Source organism: Melanotaenia boesemani, chromosome 13, assembly GCF_017639745.1.
Source record: "Melanotaenia boesemani isolate fMelBoe1 chromosome 13, fMelBoe1.pri, whole genome shotgun sequence".
Taxonomy (NCBI): Eukaryota; Metazoa; Chordata; class Actinopteri; order Atheriniformes; family Melanotaeniidae; genus Melanotaenia; species Melanotaenia boesemani.
This window is the reverse complement of record NC_055694.1, coordinates 17,820,620-17,843,214: the sequence shown is the minus strand read 5'-3', so window position 1 is coordinate 17,843,214 and position 22,595 is coordinate 17,820,620. Positions and strand designations below refer to the sequence as shown.

Here is a 22,595-nt window from a genome sequence, read left to right as displayed (position 1 = left end):
ATCTTATCAAAAAAAAATTAATGGCAACTGTAACTAGTGCTTTCAAATTAAATTTAAGGCATAAATGGATTCAGTCTTCACTCTTTCTTGTTTCCCCATTTGGCCATCTTGCTGTTGACAGGAGTCTTCATGAATCTGTTGGATTTCATGTAGGCAGCAATCTTGTCCAGAGCCTACAATGACATGCAAGAGTTACTTAAAATAAAAACTTCTGGCTCCTCCAAGACACTTCCAAGAATTTACTGCCCGAGTGGAAAAATGAAGAAGGGCCAACATGTAAACGCAGCTTTCATTGGAAATTGTGGGTATTGAAACCAGTCAAGCACTCACCTCAAAACGGCTCACAAAGTCTTTCAGGTTTTTGAGGTCATCCAGGCACGAAGGATGAAACATCTTGTGTTGATCCAACAACTCGTACATGATGAAGTCCACAAATGTGATCTGTTGAGAAGAAAATAAACAGTTGCTGTAAGCAGCTGTTAAAGTAAACTCAGTGGCAGATGTATATTATTTTATTCATGTCATCAAATCATAATTGTCCAAAATTAGTATTTCAGTATTAAAGCTTAGGGCAAGTTCATGTTAAACAAATATGAGCACTGTAAAAGATCAGGGGTGAGCTATTAAACAAATGCTCCAGGTGTTTTTCCAGTTATCCAAGATGTCAAGCTGATTACTTGTTCACCATAACAACTGTACTGCACCAAGATTTATTTGAATAAATGTGATTTCTGTATTGTAGTCTTGTGGTCCCAAAGTTCCTTGAAAAACAAACAACCAAATCAGATTAATATGAAACCTTTTATGCTCATGGGGTGACGTACCTTTTCACCAGCAAACCACTTCCTGTCTCCCAAGAAATCTGAGAACTGCTTCAGTACACCTGGCAGTGCCTTCAGGTACCCTGGCTTCATGCCATCCTGATTTCAGAAGGGGTGAGACTGTGATAAGTGATTTTAAAAAGGTATTAAAAAAACAAAACATTACATTATAGTCAGTTTAATACTCACAAACTCATAGTAGCAGAGCCTCACAAAGCCATTTCTGAAGTCCATGGCCTGATTCTCCAGGATGTCTACTCGGATCTTTTCATCTTCAGTCTCTCCACCTGCGGATGGATCCCAAACCTGAGTGACTGAAGCTGAAAATTTGCTTGCATACATACAAACGTGTGTGAGAATACTTACACAAGTTGTGTTTGCGAGCAATGTATCTCATGATAGCATTACTCTGCACAATCTTCCTGTTTCCATCCACCAGGTAGGGAAGCTATGGTGAAGTATTTATTAAGTATTAAATATTTTAAAACCTGCCTTACAGTAAAATTGTTATGCTGACGTTAAACTCTTACATTGGGAAAGTCCATTCCAAGTTTTGGTTTTTCATCAAACCAGCAGCTCTCGTCATAGTCTGGAGCTGTGAGATAAAAAACACATGGGTCACATGAATGATCTTCAGATAAAATTACAGCAGCTATTCATTGTTTAGCTGAAACAGTGAGTTACCTTCTCCACAGACAAAAAACTTGTTCTCGTACTTGGTGCCGGTGTACTCCAGCAGGAGGCGAATGGGCTGGGCAAGCTGCACGAGGTCAGAGATGAGACAGTTACAGCTTTATACATTCAGCTCCAAGTAATGCATGAATGTCTGTCTCGTGTCTTTTCCTATGAAGGTAAAAATGTGCCAAAATGAACAAACTTGTAGATTTGATGTGAAAACTTGTAGAATAAAATGTGAGAAGTTGCGCATCAAAAATCTGAACTCGTATGTCAAAATTTTCTGCTGTAAAGAAAACTCACACACACGTGAACCGAAATTGAAGTTACAGAGAAAAAATAGTCCATCTGACAAATTATCTTCCATAGTTTACTTGTAATTAAATTTTTTTTCAAGTGTTCATTTTGCTTTACAACCTCAACTTAGCGATTACAACTTCCTGAATCTGCTGCTGCAAGTCACAAATGTGCTCTCGCGAGTCACAGCGTGATAAAACTGTGGCCTGACTTTTTTTTTTTTTTTTTTCAATTTATATTATATTATATATTATATTTTCCCCTCTTTTAGTTACAACTTCTAAGTAGCTTAAAATCCTACATGTCCACACATGACGTTAACTGGAAGGGCTTACTGACATGCATGACAGAGAGAGAGACAGAAGCCTCTCCCTTTGTTGGCCAAGAACATTGTGGGAATTTCATTTATCAAACACAGTAGTTTACAGACCCGATGTACAGTGAAGGCAGATACTTAAAAAAAAGGGTTAAAAAGATCACCCTCTGAAGTGCGGTTAAGATGTTGAGTCCTAGCCAACAGCTCAACTATCAGAGCTGTGCAGTGTGACAACTTTTCAACAGCCAACAGTCAAGTTTGTCTTGAACTGATAACAAATTACTCAAAATCACATTACAGCTGACAAATGTCTTAGGTAAATCCTTAATTTTAAAAACCAAACATGCTTACAGAAAAAAAACTTTCTGTTTATCAGTTGTATTCAGATTTTATGATCCATGCAAATGGGTTTGCAATCGTTGACAATGACTTTAGCGTGTGTACACACAGATCTGAAAGTCCAGAGTCTCAAATTTATAAGCAATCTTTGTCCTGTTTGTACAATACTGGATCTAAAGGTTTACAATCTACAATAATCTTTAGCTGAATAACTTCAGTTAATTTCAAGTTTGAAGTAAATAAAATTCAGTGGTCAACAAGTTTTGTTACTTAAGGCTTGTGAAACTTCATCCCCGGTAGTCTGGAGTGGTTACATAAGTTTATCAGATCCAGGCAAAGCTGGGGTTGTTAACTGAAATACCTGTAATGGTAAGCATTGAATCAAACCATACAGGCACCATTTGAATTAAATAATCAGGCATATTCAGTGTGCATATTTATAAGAGCTGCTACTTGGCCTGCATGCTGCTTGTAATAAAAAAACACAAGAATTTCCACAGCATGATACTTTTAACATGTTCCGTTTTCTCTGCGCTCTGCCAAAACGCCACCTCCTCACATGTCCAGCTGTGAGAGAACGTTTCCAGTCCAGAATCCCCAGCTGTTGAGGGCATGTGTGAATAGCAACTGTGGGGACAGTCTGGTCTGAATTTTCCACACAGTCTAGAGAAAATCTCAGCAATTTAAAAACATCTCGAACACATCAACATAATCAAACATCTTGTATTTAACACTCACAAATTATGTTCACTTTTATTATTGTTAAACTCTTTGTTAAACTCTTCTCTTTAAACTCATAACAATTATCATTTGTTATACAGTATCATATTAATAAATGAACACAGATTCGTTTCATAACAAAGTTTGGCTCAGTCGAACATGCTTACAGAAGAAAACTTTGTTTATCAGTTGTATTCAGATTTTATGCAAATGGGTTTGCAGTCGCTGACAATGATTTTAGTGCGTGTACACACAGATCTAAAAGGCCGGAGTCTCAAATTTGTAAGCAATCTTTGTCCTGTTTGTACAATACTGGATCTAAAGGTTTAGATCCAGTAACGGTCAGATAACGGTTTTAGTTTTCCAAGTCAATATAATTGTGAAGATGACTGGGCACGCACACACGGGCCCAGGCTAACGTTGTTTGTTAAGTTTTTGCAAGTCGCTAACAGCCTCACACAGTGGTGGTGTTCAGCGAAACTTAAAACACAAATATTACAAACAAGCAGCTTGAAAAGCGGCGGGATGGGCGGTGAAGCTCAGGGGGGACTGTTAGCTGCACCGGTGCAGACATGTGTAAACTAGTTAGTTCATTAACAGTAGAAAGAGGTGCAGCTTACCCCGCGAATGTCCCAGTAAGCAAGTGTCACTGCCATGTTGATCAAATATAGGAATGTTATGCTCGAGCCGATCTGCTCGATCACGTGTCGAGCATGTGACACGGAAGTGTTGCGAGCATTGTTTTTTTTTATTTCAATTTAAGAAACATTAACAACAATAGTACATAAACAATGGACAATGTACAAATATACATAATGAAAATTAAGAAAGGTATAAAGGAGACAAAGAAGGGAAGAAGTAAATAATCAAGAATAAATAAAAAGAAACAAGTAAATACAGACATGCCAGGGGTCACAAGTAAAAGAAAGGATTAATTTGAATTAAAAATATTATTAAAGTGGGAGCACAACCTTATAGTTTTAATGGCTTTCATATTTTTAGGAGAGGACACTGAATTAAAGTACAATTCAAGTTCTTTCATAAAAACACAAAAGAGAGGTTTAATTTTGGAAAATTTACATTTGTGAATGTAGAATTTTGCAAGAATTATAATAAGATTAATCAAGTAATAATCAAGTAATATTCTTTGTCAAATGAATGTCAATCTTGAAAAAACCAAAGAGCACATCATGCCAGGAGAGCTTAAAGTCAGAGAGGATATTATTTAAAATAAAATCACAGATATCCTGCCACAGTTTGCGGGTATAAATACAATTCCAAAAAAGATGGACAACGGTCTCAGCATGGGCGTCACAGAAGGCACAGTTTAAATCAAGATCATGAAATTTGAATTTGATGAAAAAGGATTTAACTGGGTAACATCGATGGAGAATTTTAAATGACACTTCTTTCACCTTGTTAACCACAAAGAATTTTTGAGGCAGGGACCATATTTTTTCCCAACATAAATTATTCACACGATTATTCCAGTAAGATATTCCAGGTGACATAGAGACAATATTATTCTGGAAAAGAGCGCGGATCTTACGGTTATTCTTGCAATTGGATGGGTTAAAGCATATTTTACCAATCGGTGAGTCAATTACAGTTGTAAAAGGGACATCAGGGACAGAAACAGGTATATTACTCTTGAGTAACATGAGAACACCAGATGGAATAGCATCGAAGACTATAGCATACTGTTTAGGTGTTATAGGTATCCCATAGTGTTGAAGGAACTCCTGATAAGAAAATAAGACACCAATGCTGTTGAATAGTTGCTTTACCCAGATAATATTATTGTTAAACCATTCCCAAAAACAAGGATCTGTTTCGGTAGAGTAAATCTTTGTTATTCCATATAGAGTAACGGTGCGGTGAGAAGTTGTGCTTGTAGACCATGCAAGTAATATTTGTTTATGAAAGTTGGAGAGGCGAACAGGAATTTTTTCTGTGTTATAGTTGCATATCAGGAGGAATTTTAAACCACCAACTTTAGAGAAAACATAGTTAGGGATACTATTCCATATTGAATTTGGTTTTCTTATGAATTGTTTAATCCAGTTAATCTTGAAGGTGTTGTTCAAAGACTCAAAGTCCAGAAAATTAAGGCCCCCATTCTCATATGAGTTTATGACGACAGATTTCTTTATGTAATGAGTTTCATTTTTCCATAAGAAGTTGAACAACATCTGATCTATACATTTGAGGGTTTTATTATCAATGTGTAATGAGGGGGCAGTGTAGGTTAGTCTGGATATACCTTCTGCTTTTGTTATTAGCATCCTACCTCTTAATGATAGATTCGAGCATTGTTTCTGAGCGTTGATTCAGCATGCCAAAAGTCACGTGATAGACCAAACGAGGCCTCGTTACGTCATCAGGGACCGGGCTTGTCAATCTCTCAGATTCCAAACGCTGAGGAGATCGCAGGTTTTTGAGAGGAGATTCTGTAGCGATTGTGCGACATTTAATTTTGAAAACAAATTTAGGAAAAGCATCACATCAGTATTAGCTTATATTGAATCACATTTAGCTTTTAGAGATTTGGGGAAACAAGCGTCTGCGCAAGACGCCGTTGCCATGCTAACTGCTTAAGGAGCTCGGAGTATGAGAGAAGGACGGAGCAGGCAGTGCCTTCAACATCACAGGTGTTCCCCTTTCTTTATATAGATGTTTTTTAAAAGCCTTGCAAAGAGCAGACTTTAAAGTTAATCATAAACTTCAACCAGAAGCATCAGAGGAAACGTCTCAGTCTACAGCTGCAGAGGAAAAACCACAACCTGCAGGACCGTAGACAGTCAAGCTGGTTTCTGATCACCATCAGCAGAGAATTTAATGATTTTAAACTTGGTTAATTACAATTTTGTTCTTGCGTTTCTTTCAGGTGCAACCTCTCCAAAGCTGGAGAGGTAGTGTGCCAGAGGAGGAGCAGACTGAAGCCTAACAGAAAATACGTTTGTTGCCAAAGTCTTTTTTCTCATAATACATTTCAAGATTCAAAGTGTCTTTGTCATTTGCACAATAAGGAAACAAGTTTCCCTGAACAATGAAAATCTTACTTTGCTGTACAACCTGAATGCCATAAAACATTATAAAATAAAAATAAACAATTTGAAAAAAAGAATTTATATAGAAGATAAAAAAAAACTGAGTAAATAATCTATGTACATAAATGTGCAGTGTGCTATAAACTGTTGTGCCACATTTAACAACGATCAGCAATGCAAAAGAAAACAACTCATGAGGTAGACGATAACATGCATTTGCAATATCTATTATAAATAATAAGACACATAAAACAGTAAACAATTTTATTACAATTGTATAAAATAACACAGTCACTATAGCCGTTGCACAAACACTCCTTCCCTCATGCCTTCTCACTGAGTAACTACTATCATTACAGATTGGCTTACTTAAGTTACACCACAATTCTGTTACCTAAACAAATGTTACCTAATACCCCTCCTTGTTATTTATATGAACAACAGAAAATAAATATTCACTCGGATGGTAGATTACATATCGTTTATTGAACACTTATTCCAAGTTCAGATAGGCATGACAGATGTGAGGTGTCAATGCTGTCCTTCTGAAACAATAGTATGATTCAGACTCCCACAGCCAGCAGATGGAGCTCTTTGGTTTGGTCAAATGATTCAGAACACTAAGCCATTTCATGCATTTGTGTCAAAGTTGGCTCGATGATTCATGAGGCCTCGCTTTCACCATCCCTAATCAAATGTGTCTGAAACTGAAGGAACTGCTGCAAAGAAAGAAGCGAAGGTCTCTGTGTGCAGACGCAGAGTTGAGTGGAGGTCTTTTGTAGCTTGGGAGCCGACAAGGAGGAGGAGGGGGGTGGGGCGATTCGGCGGATCATTGTTGACCCGAGCATGTTCGGCCGGTTGGAAAGGCTGCATGGTGTGTGCAAAAGAATTTATTAATCTACTATTGCTATGCTTCATAAATTCACCATACATGCGCAATGCTAGTGATTGACACACATTATTGTGCATGAAAATCCCATGAAGCTGTTTAGACGCTACTAAGAACCTCTGCTGCAGAACTTCAGATTGGATCTTTGGTGTTGGGAAAAATCCTACTCCACTCAGAAAGTGAAGTCCATCCAGTGTTGTGTTATTCCAGCAAAAGGATCTACTATGTTGTATAGTTTCATAGCAATAATCAGCTACTCTGTACCATTTCTTGATTAAATAGGGACACGTATGTAGACTCATGAACCGATGATTAGACACTCTCCTCTTCACTGCTGTGAGTTATGCATTCATATTTAAAGAAGTACTATTTAGCACTTTATGCTGCATCGTTGTATATTACTTTCTCAAATTTAAAATGATCTGCTGTAGAAAAACTGCATTCATTGAATAACAAACTGCAAAAACAAAGTTGGTACAAGATTTAGTTTAATCTTATCAAAACATTAATGGCAACTGTAACTAGTGCTTTCAAATTAAATTAAACATCGTCAAACAATGCAGTTTGCTTTTTAAAAATTTAGAAAAACAAACAACAAAAAGGACTGGTAAATATAGTTGACTACATTGTGATTAAAAGATTAAAGATATGGTTTATTTAAAAAAAAAAAAAAAAAAATGGATAAATGGCACAGAAACTTCCATTTTGAATCTCTGGTTCAGTCAGTGGCACTTGGAACATCAGCTTTACTTTAAGGCATAAATGGATTCAGTCTTCACTCTTTCTTGTTTCCCCATTTGGCCATCTTGTTGTTGACAGGAGTCTTCATGAATCTGTTGGATTTCATGTAGGCAGCAATCTTGTCCAGAGCCTACAATGATATGCAAGAGTTACTTAAAATAAAAACATCTGGCTCCTCCAAGACACTTCCAAGAATTTACTGCCCGAGTGGAAAATTGAAGAAGGGCCGACATGCAAACGCAGCTTTCATTGGAAATTGTGGGTATTGAAACCAGTCAAGCACTCACCTCAAAACGGCTCACAAAGTCTTTCAGGTTTTTGAAGTCATCCAGGCACGAAGGATGAAACATCTTGTGTTGATCCAACAACTCGTACATGATGAAGTCCACAAATGTGATCTGTTGAGAAGAAAATAAACAGTTGCTGTAAGCAGCTGTTAAAGTAAACTCAGTGGCAGATGTATATTATTTTATTCATGTCATCAAATCATAATTGTCCAAAATGAGTATTTCAGTATTAAAGCTTAGGGCAAGTTCATGTTAAACAAATATGAGCACTGTAAAAGATCAGGGGTGAGCTATTAAACAAATGCTCCAGGTGTTTTTCCAGTTATCCAAGATGTCAAGCTGATTACTTGTTCACCATAACAACTGTACTGCACCAAGATTTATTTGAATAAATGTGATTTCTGTATTGTAGTCTTACGGTCCCAAAGTTCCTTGAAAAACAAACAACCAAAACAGATTAATATGAAACCTTTTATGCTCATGGGGTGACGTACCTTTTCACCAGCAAACCACTTCCTGTCTCCCAAGAAATCTGAGAACTGCTTCAGTACACCTGGCAGTGCCTTCAGGTACCCTGGCTTCATGCCATCCTGATTTCAGAAGGGGTGAGACTGTAATAAGTGATTTTAAAAAGGTATTAAAAAAACAAAACATTACATTATAGTCAGTTTAATACTCACAAACTCAAAGTAGCAGAGCCTCACAAAGCCATTTCTGAAGTCCATGGCCTGATTCTCCAGGATGTCTACTCGGATCTTTTCATCTTCAGTCTCTCCACCTGCGGATGGATCCCAAACCTGAGTGACTGAAGCTGAAAATTTGCTTGCATACATACAAACGTGTGTGAGAATACTTACACAAGTTGTGTTTGCGAGCAATGTATCTCATGATAGCATTACTCTGCACAATCTTCCTGTCTCCATCCACCAGGTAGGGAAGCTATGGTGAAGTATTTATTAAGTATTAAATATTTTAAAACCTGCCTTACAGTAAAATTGTTATGCTGACGTTAAACTCTTACATTGGGAAAGTCCAATCCAAGTTTTGGTTTTTCACCAAACCAGCAGCTCTTGTCATAGTTTGGAGCTGTGAGATAAAAAACACATGGGTCACATGAATGATCTTCAGATAAAATTACAGCAGCTATTCATTGTTTAGCTGAAACAGTGAGTTACCTTCTCCACAGACAAAAAACTTGTTCTCGTACTTGGTGCCGGTGTACTCCAGCAGGAGGCGAATGGGCTGGGCAAGCTGCACGAGGTCAGAGATGAAACAGTTACAGCTTTATACATTCAGCTCCAAGTAATGCATGAATGTCTGTCTCATATATTTTCCCCTCTTTTAGTTACAAATTCTAAGTAGCTTAAAATCCTACATGTCCACATATGAAGTTAACTGGAAGGGCTTACTGACATGCATGACAGAGAGAGACAGACAAATAAAGCCTCTCTCTTTTTTGGCCAAGAAAATTGTGGGAATTTCATTTATCAAACACAGTAGTTTACAGACCCGATGTACAGTGAAGGCAGATACTTAAAAAGGGTTAAAAAGATCACCCTCTGAAGTGCGGTTAAGATGTTGAGTCCTAGCCAACAGCTCAACTATCAGAGCTGTGCAGTGTGACAACTTTTCAACAGCCAACAGTCAAGTTTGTCTTGAACTGATAACAAATTACTCAAAATCACATTACAGCTGACAAATGTCTTAGGTAAATCCTTAATTTAAAAAACCAAACATGCTTACAGAAGAAAACTTTCTTGTTTATCAGTTGTATTCCGATTTTATGATCCATGCAAATGGGTTTGCAGTCGCTGACAATGATTTTAGTGTGTGTACACACAGATCTAAAAGGCCGGAGTCTCAAATTTGTAAGCAATCTTTGTCCTGTTTGTACAATACTGGATCTAAAGGTTTAGCTCCAGTAACGGTCAGATAACGGTTTTCGTTTTCCAAGTCTATATAATTGTGAAGGTGACTGGGCACGCGCACACGGGCCCAGGCTAACGTTGTTTGTCAAGTTTTTGCAAGCCGCTAACAGCCTCACAAAACACAGTGGTGGTGTTCAGCGAAACTTAAAACACAAATATTACAAACAAGCAGCTTGAAAAGCGGCGGGATGGGCGGTGAAGCTCAGGGGGGCCTGTTAGCTGCACCAGTGCAGACATGTGTAAACTAGTTAGTTCATTAACAGTAGAAAGAGGTGCAGCTTACCCCGCGAATGTCCCAGTACGCAAGTGTCACTGCCATGTTGATCAAATGTGTCTGAAAATGAAGGAACTGCTGCAAAGAAAGAAGCGCAAGTCTGTGGGGTGCAGACGCAGAGTTGAGTGGAGGTCTTTTGTAGCTTGGGAGCGACAAGGAGGAGGAGGGGGGTGGGGCGATTCGGCGGATCATTGTTGACCCGAGCCTGTTCGGCCGGTTGGAAAGGCTGCATGGTGTGTGCAAAAGAATTTATTAATCTACTATTGCTATGCTTCATAAATTCACCATACATGCGCAATGCTAGTGATTGACACACATTATTGTGCATGAAAATCCCATGAAGCTGTTTAGACGCTACTAAGAACCTCTGCTGCAGAACTTCAGATTGGATCTTTGGTGTTGGGAAAAATCCTACTCCACTCAGAAAGTGAAGTCCATCCAGTGTTGTGTTATTCCAACAAAATGATCTACTATGTTGTATAGTTTCATAGCAATAATCAGCTACTCTGTACCATTTCTTGATTAAATAGGGACACGTATGTAGACTCATGAACCGATGATTATACACTCTCCTCTTCACTGCTGTGAGTTATGCATTCATATTTAAAGAAGTAGTATTTAGCACTTTATGCTGCATCGTTGTATATTACTTTCTCAAATTTAAAATGATCTGCTGTAGAAAAACTGCATTCATTGAATAACAAACTGCAAAAACAAAGTTGGTACAAGATTTAGTTTAATCTTATCAAAACATTAATGGCAACTGTAACTAGTGCTTTCAAATTAAATTAAACATCGTCAAACAATGCAGTTTGCTTTTTATAAATTTAGAAAAACAAACAACAAAAAGGACTGGTAAATATAGTTGACTACATTGTGATTAAAGGATTAAAGATGGTTTATTAAAAAAAAAATAAGATAATTGGCACAGAAACTTCCATTTTGAATCTCTGGTTCAGTCAGTGGCACTTGGAACATCAGCTTTCCTTTAAGGCATAAATGGATTCAGTCTTCACTCTTTCTTGTTTCCCCATTTGGCCATCTTGTTGCAGACAGGAGTCTTTATGAATCTGTTGGATTTCATGTAGGCAGCAATCTTGTCCAGAGCCTACAATGATATGCAAGAGTTACTTAAAATAAAAACGTCTGGCTCCTCCAAGACACTTCCAAGAATTTACTGCCCGAGTGGAAAAACGAAGAAGGGCCGACATGCAAATGCAGCTTTCACTGGAAATTGTGGGTATTGAAACCAGTCAAGCACTCACCTCAAAACGGCTCACAAAGTCTTTCAGGTTTTTGAGGTCATCCAGGCACGAAGGATGAAACATCTTGTGTTGATCCAACAACTCGTACATGATGAAGTCCACAAATGTGATCTGTTGAGAAGAAATTAAACAGTTGCTGTAAGCAGCTGTTAAAGTAAACTCAGTGGCAGATGTATATTATTTTATTCATGTCATCAAATCATAATTGTCCAAAATGAGTATTTCAGTATTAAAGCTTAGGGCAAGTTCATGTTAAACAAATATGAGCACTGTAAAAGATCAGGGGTGAGCTATTAAACAAATTCTCCAGGTGTTTTTCCAGTTATCCAAGATGTCATTTGCTTTCAAGATTTACTAATATAAAGTTGCTTGTGCACTCCCTCATTGTTACCTTTGGCCATGGTTAGCAATAGCTCCTGTTTCTAAACAGATTCTGCAGTTCAGGTCTGCCAAGTTTAACACACCCAGTATGAAAGCTCTAGAAATCAAATACCTGCCGATCACCAGCCAGCAGACAAAGTTAGTGAGGAAAGGCTAACAGCAGCAACACTTTGTTATTATGAATTACCAAATGTAAATATGAATATTTTGCATCTTGCAGATGTGTAAAGCTGATTACTTGTTCACCATAACAACTGTACTGCACCAAGATTTATTTGAATAAATGTGATTTCTGTATTGTAATCTTATGGTCCTAAAGTTCCTTGAAAACTATAAAAAAAACAAACAAAAAACAAAACAAAACAAAAACAACCAAAACAGATTAATATGAAACCTTTTATGCTCATGGGGTGACGTACCTTTTCACCAGCAAACCACTTCCTGTCTCCCAAGAAATCTGAGAACTGCTTCAGTACACCTGGCAGTGCCTTCAGGTACCCTGGCTTCATGCCATCCTGATTTCAGAAGGGGTGAGACTGTGATAAGTGATTTTAAAAAGGTATTTAAAAAACAAAACATTACATTATAGTCAGTTTAATACTCACAAAGTCGAAGTAGCAGAGCCTCACAAAGCCATTTCTGAAGTCTATGGCCTGATTCTCCAGGATGTCTACTCGGATCTTTTCATCTTCAGTCTCTCCACCTGCGGATGGATCCCAAACCTGAGTGACTGAAGCTGAAAATTTGCTTGCATACATACAAACGTGTGTGAGAATACTTACACAAGTTGTGTTTGCGAGCAATGTATCTCATGATAGCACTACTCTGCACAATCTTCCTGTCTCCATCCACCAGGTAGGGAAGCTATGGTGAAGTATTTATTAAGTATTAAATATTTTAAAACCTGCCTTACAGTAAAATTGTTATGCTGACGTTAAACTCTTACATTGGGAAAGTCCAATCCAAGTTTTGGTTTTTCATCAAACCAGCAGCTCTTGTCATAGTTTGGAGCTGTGAGATAAAAAACACATGGGTCACATGAATGATCTTCAGATAAAATTACAGCAGCTATTCATTGTTTAGCTGAAACAGTGAGTTACCTTCTCCACAGACAAAAAACTTGTTCTCGTACTTGGTGCCGGTGTACTCCAGCAGGAGGCGAATGGGCTGGGCAAGCTGCACGAGGTCAGAGATGAAACAGTTACAGCTTTATACATTCAGCTCCAAGTAATGCATGAATGTCTGTCTCATGTATTTTCCCCTCTTTTAGTTACAAATTCTAAGTAGCTTAAAATCCTACATGTCCACACATGACGTTAACTGGAAGGGCTTACTGACATGCATGAGAGAGAGAGACAGACAAATAAAGCCTCTCTCTTTTTTGGCCAAGAAAATTGTGGGAATTTCATTTATCAAACACAGTAGTTTACAGACCCGATGTACAGTGAAGGCAGATACTTAAAAAAAAAAAGGGTTAAAAAGATCACCCTCTGAAGTGCGGTTAAGATGTTGAGTCCTAGCCAACAGCTCAACTATCAGAGCTGTGCAGTGTGACAACTTTTCAACAGCCAACAGTCAAGTTTGTCTTGAACTGATCACAAATTACTCAAAATCACATTACAGCTGACAAATGTCTTAGGTAAATCCTTAATTTAAAAAACCAAACATGCTTACAGAAAAAAAACTTTGTTTATCAGTTGTATTCAGATTTTATGATCCATGCAAATTGGTTTGCAATCGTTGACAATGACTTTAGCGTGTGTACACACAGATCTGAAAGTCCAGAGTCTCAAATTTATAAGCAATCTTTGTCCTGTTTGTACAATACTGGATCTAAAGGTTTACAATCTACAATAATCTTTAGCTGAATAACTTCAGTTAATTTCAAGTTTGAAGTAAATAAAATTCAGTGGTCAACAAGTTTTGTTACTTAAGGCTTGTGAAACTTCATCCCCGGTAGTCTGGAGTGGTTACATAAGTTTATCAGATCCAGGCAAAGCTGGGGTTGTTAACTGAAATACCTGTAATGGTAAGCATTGAATCAAACCATAGAGGCACCATTTGAATTAAATAATCAGGCATATTCAGTGTGCATATTTATAAGAGCTGCTACTTGGCCTGCATGCTGCTTGTAATAAAAAATACAAGAATTTCCACAGCATGATACTTTTAACATGTTCCGTTTTCTCTGCGCTCTGCCAAAAGGCCACCTCCTCACATGTCCAGCTGTGAGAGAACGTTTCCAGTCCAGAATCCCCAGCTGTTGAGGGCATGTGTGAATAGCAACTGTGGGGACAGTCTGGTCTGAATTTTCCACACAGTCTAGAGAAAATCTGAGCAATTTAAAAACATCTCCAACACATCAACATAATCAAACATCTTGTATTTAACACTCACAAATTATGTTCACTTTTATTATTGTTAAACTCTTTGTTAAACTCTTCTCTTTAAACTCATAACAATTATCATTTGTTATACAGTATCATATTAATAAATGAACACAGATTCGTTTCATAACAAAGTTTGGCTCAGTCGAAAAGCCCTGCTGCTACCACACCTACCACACCTCAAATCAGCAAACATCCACACCCTACCCTTTCTCTTATGCTTCAAAAAAAAAAAAAAAAAAAAAAAAAAAAAAAAAATCAGGACCCCAAAACACATTGATGACTTATGTTTTAATAAATAACAGGGTGCCAATAATATAAAGAATGTGACAGCTTCAAGTGACCATAACCCAAATGAATCATATACATCAATGTTGCTCAACGCCATATATCTTTAGAAAATAAATGCACCCAGTTTCTGATAAACTGCTAAAATGGGGAGGCACATAATTCACACTGAGTTCGGTTAAGAGGATGAAAAGTCGGTAACACTTTACAATACTGGACGCAAAATTTGCTTCGTTACTAGGGAACACCTTGGGGGCGAATCAGTAAGTAATGGGTAGTTAACCAGTACTTACTGGTGACCACAAAGACCAGGTTTATTAGGGAACTACTGGTTAATTATTTGCTTCGTTACTAGCGAACGCCTTACAGGCGAATCAGGAAGTAATAAGTAGTTAACCAGTACTTACTGGTACCAGACTTATTAGGGAACTACTGGTTAATTATTTGCTTCGTTACTAGCGAACGCCTTACTGGCGAATCAGGAAGTAATGGGTAGTTAACCAGTACTTACTGGTACCCACAAAAACCAGACTTATTAGGGAGCTACTGGTTAATTACTTGCTTTGTTACTAGCGAACGCCTTACTGGCGAATCAGGAAGTAATAAGTAGTTAACCAGTACTTACTTGTACCCACAAAAACCAGGCTTATTAAGGAATAAAAGAGAAATTCTTCATGTGAGTACTGGATTACTCTGACTCGTTGCGTGAACAGCTCATTTAGTCAAAAACCTGTTTCCTGGTGGTTTTAGAAGCCTTTGTAAGGATGAAAAGCAGTTTTATTTATTTATTCTTGTACTGCTGTGTCATCTTACCTTTACTTGTTCATCACTTACTAAGTAATAAGTCATTAATTAATCATTGCCTGGTCATTATCTATTATACTGTTTACCTTCATAAAAAAGTCAAACATAATACCAAGTACTTACTGAGGAACGAAGCATTAACTACTCAGTACCTGATCAGTACCTACTACTTTTGTGGACATTATTGTAAAGTCAAACATCATACCAAGTACTTACTGAGGAACGAAGCATTAACTAATCAGTACCTGACCAGTACCTACTACTTTTGTGGACATTATTGTAAAGTCAAACATCATACCAAGTACTTACTGAGGAACGCATCACTAACTAATCAGTACCTGACCAGTACCTACTACTTTTGTGGACATTATTGTAAAGTCAAACATCATACCAAGTACTTACTGAGGAACTAAGCATTAACTAATCAGTACCTGAACAGTACCTACTAGTTTTGTGGCATTTTTTTCTATATTGAAAATAACAGTTTGATCTCTTTAGGCTTAATGCATATAGCTATCTAACATGTGCAAACCATTCAAAATTGATAACAACTGCAGAAGAGACAGTATTTATTACACAAAATGTACCTTAAAGTTAGACACACACACACACGCAAGCATTTCCCCCAATAAATGGAAACTATCGTTTCCATATATTTTAAACTTTGTACTGTTTGCATATCTCGTGAAGCATATGTCCAAGTGCACCATTCTTATGAGATTTGGCCACCCAACGTGTCCACTCTATTGAGGCAAGCTGTTTCTTCAAGGTGTTCTCTGTTCGATTGCCAGGCAGTCTCCAGACCTGGGATAAAGCTGTTTAATACTTTAAGCAATAAGTATAATAAATAAATAAACTCAGGTTTTTTATTTTAGAAAGAGATTAAGTAATTTTAGGCTACAGTCACACAGCAGATCTTAAAGCTCAAGTGCAATTGGTTTCAGTCGTATTTCATATTATTTACATGTTATAACGTCAAAAATCTTATTGCTTAAAGTATTAAACAGCTTTATGCAATTTGTTATGAATTCTTCCAATTATAAATGTTCATGTATTCATACCTTTAATTTGAAGTAGGCATTTTATTTTGAAGACGGCTTATGCACTTCCTCTTCCTTTTCTTCACGTTCTACCTTCGACATGTTTCCAGCGGTACGGCGGTCACTGACGATGTAAGTTGTGTTTATTCTGAGACAAGATTAATTTTTAAATGTAACTTACTCTTTCTGCTAGTGTTGTCCCGCTCCTGTGTATGTTTGCACTCTTTAAAATGCCCATTTCTGCCCGTTAGCATGATCGCGATTTAGCATCGTTTAGCTAACCGTATGACTGTTAACTTCAGATTACTTTAAGCTAACATGTGCATGCTATATGTTTAAGTGTTATAGCAGCAGTATTGTATTTACCATGAAGTGTTTCTTTAGGACACTGTATTTAATTTACAAGACTTACACACACACTTTACTGATAGCTTAAGTGCTTTCAGACCGAGGCCCTGCAGTGGTCAATTAGGCAAAAAATCAGCATCAGAGGTCAGATTCCTCAACACTATTGTAACCAGATAATGTTATTTCGGATGTCATGTTTTAATGTCGTTGCAAATCAGTGTAATTTGACAACTTTTTCTTCATTTAAAAGAAAAAATGTGACCACACTTTGGTTTTGTGATCTAAAAGTGGAATGATAATATCTTGTAAAGATGTTTATAAGTGATTTTTTTATACATTGTTTTTGTACTTTTTAACTTGACATTTACACAGCCAATTAAATGATCTAATAGTATATCCAATTATGTGATATTTCTGTGTGTTTTTACAAGTAAATACAAAGAACTTTGTGAATTTGTGGACAGTATTAAACTTTCTTTTACTACCATGTTTTCTTATTTTGAACAGTATGGTCGGGGAAGATTTGGACGAATCTGGAGGAGGCGAACATGGGTCTTTGGAATGCTAGGCATAACAGGCATGAGAAGGCGGCCCATTCTGAGGCTAGTCAGAAAACAGTCCTGGTGGCACTTGATCCCAGTCATAAGGTGTTATGATTGCCAAGGGACCACTATCATCTCAGATCAATGGAGGGTTTATATGACGGCACTGGCTAATAGTGGATATGTTCACTATTCAGTAAACCATAGCCGGTCATTTGTAAACGCAGAAACAGGTGCCCATACAAAGAACATTGACTGTGAGTGGTCTACCTACAAATCCCAGGTCTGGAGACTGCCTGGCAATCGAACAGAGAACACCTTGAAGAAACAGCTTGCCTCAATAGAGTGGACACATTGGGTGGCCAAATCTCATAAGAATGGTGCACTTGGACATATGCTTCACGAGATATGCAAACAGTACAAAGTTTAAAATATATGGAAACGATAGTTTCCATTTATTGGGGGAAATGCTTGCATGTGTGTGTGTGTCTAACTTTAAGGTACATTTTGTGTAATAAATACTGTCTCTTCTGCAGTTATCAATTTTGAATGGTTTGCACATGTTAGATAGCTATATGCATTAAGCCTAAAGAGATCAAACTGTTATTTTCAATATAGAAAAAAATGCCACAAAACTAGTAGGTACTGTTCAGGTACTGATTAGTTAATGCTTAGTTCCTCAGTAAGTACTTGGTATGATGTTTGACTTTACAATAATGTCCACAAAAGTAGTAGGTACTGGTCAGGTACTGATTAGTTAGTGATACGTTCCTCAGTAAGTACTTGGTATGATGTTTGACTTTACAATAATGTCCACAAAAGTAGTAGGTACTGGTCAGGTAATGATTAGTTAATGCTTCGTTTCTTAGTAAGTACTTGGTATTAGGTTTGACTTTACAATAATGTCCACAAAAGTAGTAGGTACTGGTCAGGTACTGATTAGTTAATGCTTCGTTCCTCAGTAAGTACTTGGTATGATGTTTGACTTTACAATAATGTCCACAAAAGTAGTAGGTACTGGTCAGGTACTGATTAGTTAGTGATGCGTTCCTCAGTAAGTACTTGGTATGATGTTTGACTTTACAATAATGTCCACAAAAGTAGTAGGTACTGGTCAGGTACTGATTAGTTAATGCTTCGTTCCTCAGTAAGTACTTGGTATGATGTTTGACTTTACAATAATGTCCACAAAAGTAGTAGGTACTGATCAGGTACTGAGTAGTTAATGCTTCGTTCCTCAGTAAGTACTTGGTATTATGTTTGACTTTTTTATGAAGGTAAACAGTATAATAGATAATGACCAGTCAATGATTAAGTAATGACTTATTACTTAGTAAGTGATGAACAAGTAAAGGTAAGATGACACAGCAGTACAAGAATAAATAAATAAAACTGCTTTTCATCCTTACAAAGGCTTCTAAAACCACCAGGAAACAGGTTTTTGACTAAATGAGCTGTTCACTCAACGAGTCAGAGTAATCCAGTACTCACATGAAGAATTTCTCTTTTATTCCTTAATAAGCCTGGTTTTTGTGGGTACCAGTAAGTACTGGTTAACTACTTATTACTTCCTGATTCGCCAGTAAGGCGTTTGCTAGTAACAAAGCAAGTAATTAACCAGTAGTTCCCTAATAAGTCTGGTTTTTGTGGGTACCAGTAAGTACTGGTTAACTACCCATTACTTCCTGATTCGCCAGTACGGCGTTCGCTAGTAACGAAGCAAATAATTAACCAGTAGTTCCCTAATAAGTCTGGTACCAGTAAGTACTGGTTAACTACTTATTACTTCCTGATTCGCCTGTAAGGCGTTCGCTAGTAATGAAGCAAATAATTAACCAGTAGTTCCCTAATAAACCTGGTCTTTGTGGTCACCAGTAAGTACTGGTTAACTACCCATTACTTACTGATTCGCCCCCAAGGTGTTCCCTAGTAACGAAGCAAACTTTGCGTCCAGTATTGTAAAGTGTTACCGAAAAGTCACATCGCTTGGTCCTCAGGGGGCTCTGTCCTGCAGGTTTTGGGTGCTTCCCTGCTCTAACAAACCTGATTCAAATTAAATGGACCCTACATCAAGTTGATCCTTTAATTTAAAAGAAGTATGTTGAACCAGGAAACAATTTTAAAACCAGCAGGAAAGTTGCTTTCCAGCCTGGATTTGCTGATGCCAAATCTAAACTTTGCAGGATAGTGGCCCCTGAGGATCAAAATAAAATAACAATGATTTGGATTTAAAATCTTATTTGAGGACTCGTCTTTTCTCTCTGGCGTTCAACACAGCATTGTTGATTTTGTGTACAAGTTGTGATTTCTATCGGTGTTTTACGTCTAATTCACGTATTCATTTTTTGTAATGTACTTTGGTCAACCATTGATTTTAAAGGTGCTTTGTAAAAAATTTGGATTGGATAGATACGCCACCTTTCACACATTTCCTATTTTTTGCACAGTTACTTTCGTTTTTCATTTGTTTCCGTGTTCCTTGTTGTTTCTTTGTTATTTCCACATACTGGGAAACATTTGTCTCGGGGACAAATAAAGTTTTTATATTGAATTGAACTGCATTGCTGTGAGAAGCCCATAAATTAAATGCACAAGCAGCAGCTTAATATCTGGTATGCACAAGTTACACTCAACATTTATCATTAATTTAGCAGAACTCAACTAATCAGTTATAACTTATCACGAACAGAACAGACGAAACCGCATCATCACGTTATATCAAACGTGGACATGTCAGATAACGGCTTTAGTTTTCCAACTCAATATAATTGTGAAGATGACTGGGCACGCGCACACGGGCCCAGGCTAACGTTGTTTGTCAAGTTTTTGCAAGCCGCTAACAGCCTCACAAAACACAGTTCAGTGAAACTTAAAACACAAATATTACAAACAAGCAGCTTGAAAAGCGGCGGGATGGGCGGTGTTAGCTGCACCGGTGCAGACATGTGTAAGCTAGTTAGTTCATTAACAGTAGAAAGAGGTGCAGCTTACCCCGCGAATGTCCCAGTACGCAAGTGTCACTGCCATGTTGATCAAATGTGTCTGAAATTGAAGGAACTGCTGCAAAGAAAGAAGCGCAAGTCTCTGTGTGTAGACGCAGAGGTGAGCGGAGGTCTTTTGTAGCTTGGGAGCCGACAAGGAGTAGGAGGTAGGTGGGGCGAACCGGCGGATCATTGTTGACCCGAGCCTGTTCGACCGGTTGGACAGGCTCGGACAGACAGACATGGTGTGTGCATAAGAATTTACTAATCTACACTGCCATGCTTCGTAAATTCACCATACATGCGCAATGCTAGTGATTGACACACATTATTGTGCATGAAAATCCCATGAAGCTGCTAATCTCGATCTTTCTATGATTCAGAGGCCTACATGAAAGAAAGCTGCGGTAAAACAAACAATGCAAGATGGATTGTGTAGGCTACACCTAAATGTAATGGATTATCTCTTTTAAAGATCTTTCACTTGTAAAGGCTTTCCTTGAAAGAAAGTGAAGTAAATATTAACCAAACCCTCTCTCCCTTCAGGTTCGGGCTTGTTTCAGTTTGTTAATATAAGTCATTGTAAAATGAATGTTTCCCCCCAGTACCAGTGCATTAAGGATGATTAATACAACATTTTTATATAAAAGTTGCTGATATTGCAAGCAAATGTTCATGTTTCAGATGTTGCAACCAACTATTTAAAAGTAGTTTTGCATGAAAATATGCACAATTATATTTGGGTGACTAAACAGTGTATGAATATGGAGTTTTGGCCTATAATTGGTCTGAATTTCACTTGAAAAGCCTGCTCAGTGACCCACATTAGTAGATCTGAATATGGACTCACTAAACAATGCAGTCTTTGTTCACATCTTTCATCCATTCACCAGCACACTCCCACAGAGCCCCATCTAATCAAAAAGTGCTGACTCACAAACAGGCCTCATTTTACTATGTAAATGGACTTTTCACTTGTTCTTGCTGTTTGTCTTTACTTGCGGTTCAATATAAAAGACAAAGCACTCCAACATAAGTAATATTTATTTTCAATAATCACAAAAGACATTAAATAATATTTTACAATCAGCACATACAATTTTCTGGGAGGGCACAGTTTCAGTGTTTTTGAACAGAAAGAAGCAGCCATACTCAGGACACAAGGATCCAAAGTAAATACAATTGTGTGGAAAAGATGGTGGACTTTTATTTCCTTAAAACATAATTTGTTTGTGGATTTGGCACAGCTTGAGCAAAAACCGAAGGAACAAAGAAAAAAAAAAGCATGCATTATTTACTGTACTATTACTCAGAAACATGTCAAAGTCCAGATTGTCAGTAAACACAATGTCATTAAATAAGAGTTAATGTGAAATGATATTTTGATTGTATGGCATCACAGCACACAATAAACAAATACTGACATGCCCCACACGGGGTAACTATAAAGTCTGAAAAACACAACAAATTATTGCAGAAATACTGAAGATGGAGATTTTTCTCCCAGTAATACAACACAAGTACTGATAAAAATGTCAAGCAGCCCACAACAAACAGTCTTACAATTTTGTCTGAAAGCCCTCCTAAAAATGTTTTTCTTGCATCATATGTTCAACTGCTCATGTGATGAGAAGAGCTGTAGCTAGTATTTAAAATAAATCAAGCTTGGTATTACACCCCATCCACAGCTCACTGCAACACACAAAAGCTTATTTATTTAATTTAATGGAATTGATCTGCATGTTGAATAATCACGTTACTAAAGTATCCTAAAGCTTAAAGAAAAAAATTACTACAGTATCCAAGGAGGATCAAAACTCCAGCTCTAGACAGAGCCTGTGTATTAAAGATGGGCTACCTGGTGTTAAATCCCAAGCCTGTTCCCAAGAGATTTTTTTTTTAGTGGGTTTGTATGAAGTGTTCATGAATAGTAAATGTCACACTGGTGTTGTTTTATCATTGACAAGCTTGATAGTCATCTTTTCCAACACGTCTTAACTTGTTAGGATTGTGCTTCTGTGGAATAAACAACACAACTAAATGTGTGGGTCTTGTTTTGAGTTGCTTGGTGGATTGTGTGATTGCACTCTCTCACATGTCTGCTTTTCTGGTGGCCTCATTCTGAGTGGCTTTTATCTTTTGCTTGTGTGTTGAAAAAAAAAAAAAACCCATCTAATTCCCGAAACAGAGAGCACTTTGATTCCTGTCTGCGATGGGCAAGA

At 37.5% G+C, this 22,595-nt stretch overlaps 3 protein-coding genes across 3 annotated transcripts; all 3 read right to left on the bottom strand.

Annotated features, from left to right (window-relative positions):
- Positions 1-22: 22 nt before the first annotated feature.
- Positions 23-7,066, bottom strand: LOC121651862 (glutathione S-transferase Mu 4-like). Its single transcript, XM_042004300.1, has 9 exons — positions 6,916-7,066; positions 3,789-3,835; positions 1,506-1,581; positions 1,352-1,416; positions 1,188-1,269; positions 1,011-1,108; positions 825-920; positions 331-441; positions 23-173 (listed from the first exon to the last, which is right to left on the bottom strand). Exons 1-9 carry the CDS (start codon positions 7,064-7,066, stop codon positions 78-80), a joined length of 822 nt encoding a protein of 273 aa, XP_041860234.1. The 3' UTR covers positions 23-77.
- A 712-nt stretch (positions 7,067-7,778) lies between these two features.
- Positions 7,779-10,504, bottom strand: LOC121651864 (glutathione S-transferase Mu 4-like). Its single transcript, XM_042004301.1, has 8 exons — positions 10,347-10,504; positions 9,311-9,386; positions 9,157-9,221; positions 8,993-9,074; positions 8,816-8,913; positions 8,630-8,725; positions 8,136-8,246; positions 7,779-7,978 (listed from the first exon to the last, which is right to left on the bottom strand). Exons 1-8 carry the CDS (start codon positions 10,380-10,382, stop codon positions 7,883-7,885), a joined length of 660 nt encoding a protein of 219 aa, XP_041860235.1. The 5' UTR covers positions 10,383-10,504; the 3' UTR covers positions 7,779-7,882.
- Positions 10,505-11,056: 552 nt separating this feature from the next.
- LOC121651861 (glutathione S-transferase Mu 4-like) lies at positions 11,057-20,581 on the bottom strand. Its single transcript, XM_042004299.1, has 8 exons — positions 20,384-20,581; positions 13,084-13,159; positions 12,930-12,994; positions 12,766-12,847; positions 12,589-12,686; positions 12,403-12,498; positions 11,603-11,713; positions 11,057-11,445 (listed from the first exon to the last, which is right to left on the bottom strand). Exons 1-8 carry the CDS (start codon positions 20,564-20,566, stop codon positions 11,350-11,352), a joined length of 807 nt encoding a protein of 268 aa, XP_041860233.1. The 5' UTR covers positions 20,567-20,581; the 3' UTR covers positions 11,057-11,349.
- Between the last annotated feature and the right edge of the window lie 2,014 nt (positions 20,582-22,595).

Bases quoted from the DNA above. Each gene is read 5' to 3' on its own strand.
- LOC121651862 (XM_042004300.1), bottom strand. From the start codon at position 7,066: ATGCTCGGGTCAACAATGATCCGCCGAATCGCCCCACCCCCCTCCTCC. The intron at 1,270-1,351 runs GTAAGAGTTTAA...ACTTCACCATAG, and splicing joins TTGGAATGGACTTTCCCAAT to CTTCCCTACCTGGTGGATGG. The intron at 921-1,010 runs GTGAGTATTAAA...TTCTGAAATCAG, and splicing joins GGCTCTGCTACTATGAGTTT to GATGGCATGAAGCCAGGGTA.
- LOC121651864 (XM_042004301.1), bottom strand. From the start codon at position 10,382: ATGGCAGTGACACTTGCGTACTGGGACATTCGCGGG. The intron at 8,914-8,992 runs GTAAGTATTCTC...ATCCATCCGCAG, and splicing joins TGCTCGCAAACACAACTTGT to GTGGAGAGACTGAAGATGAA. The intron at 7,979-8,135 runs GTGAGTGCTTGA...ATATCATTGTAG, and splicing joins ACTTTGTGAGCCGTTTTGAG to GCTCTGGACAAGATTGCTGC.
- LOC121651861 (XM_042004299.1), bottom strand. From the start codon at position 20,566: ATGATCCGCCGGTTCGCCCCACCTACCTCCTACTCCTTGTCGGCTCCC. The intron at 12,499-12,588 runs GTGAGTATTAAA...TTCTGAAATCAG, and splicing joins GGCTCTGCTACTTCGACTTT to GATGGCATGAAGCCAGGGTA. The intron at 11,714-12,402 runs GTACGTCACCCC...TCTTCTCAACAG, and splicing joins AGTGGTTTGCTGGTGAAAAG to ATCACATTTGTGGACTTCAT.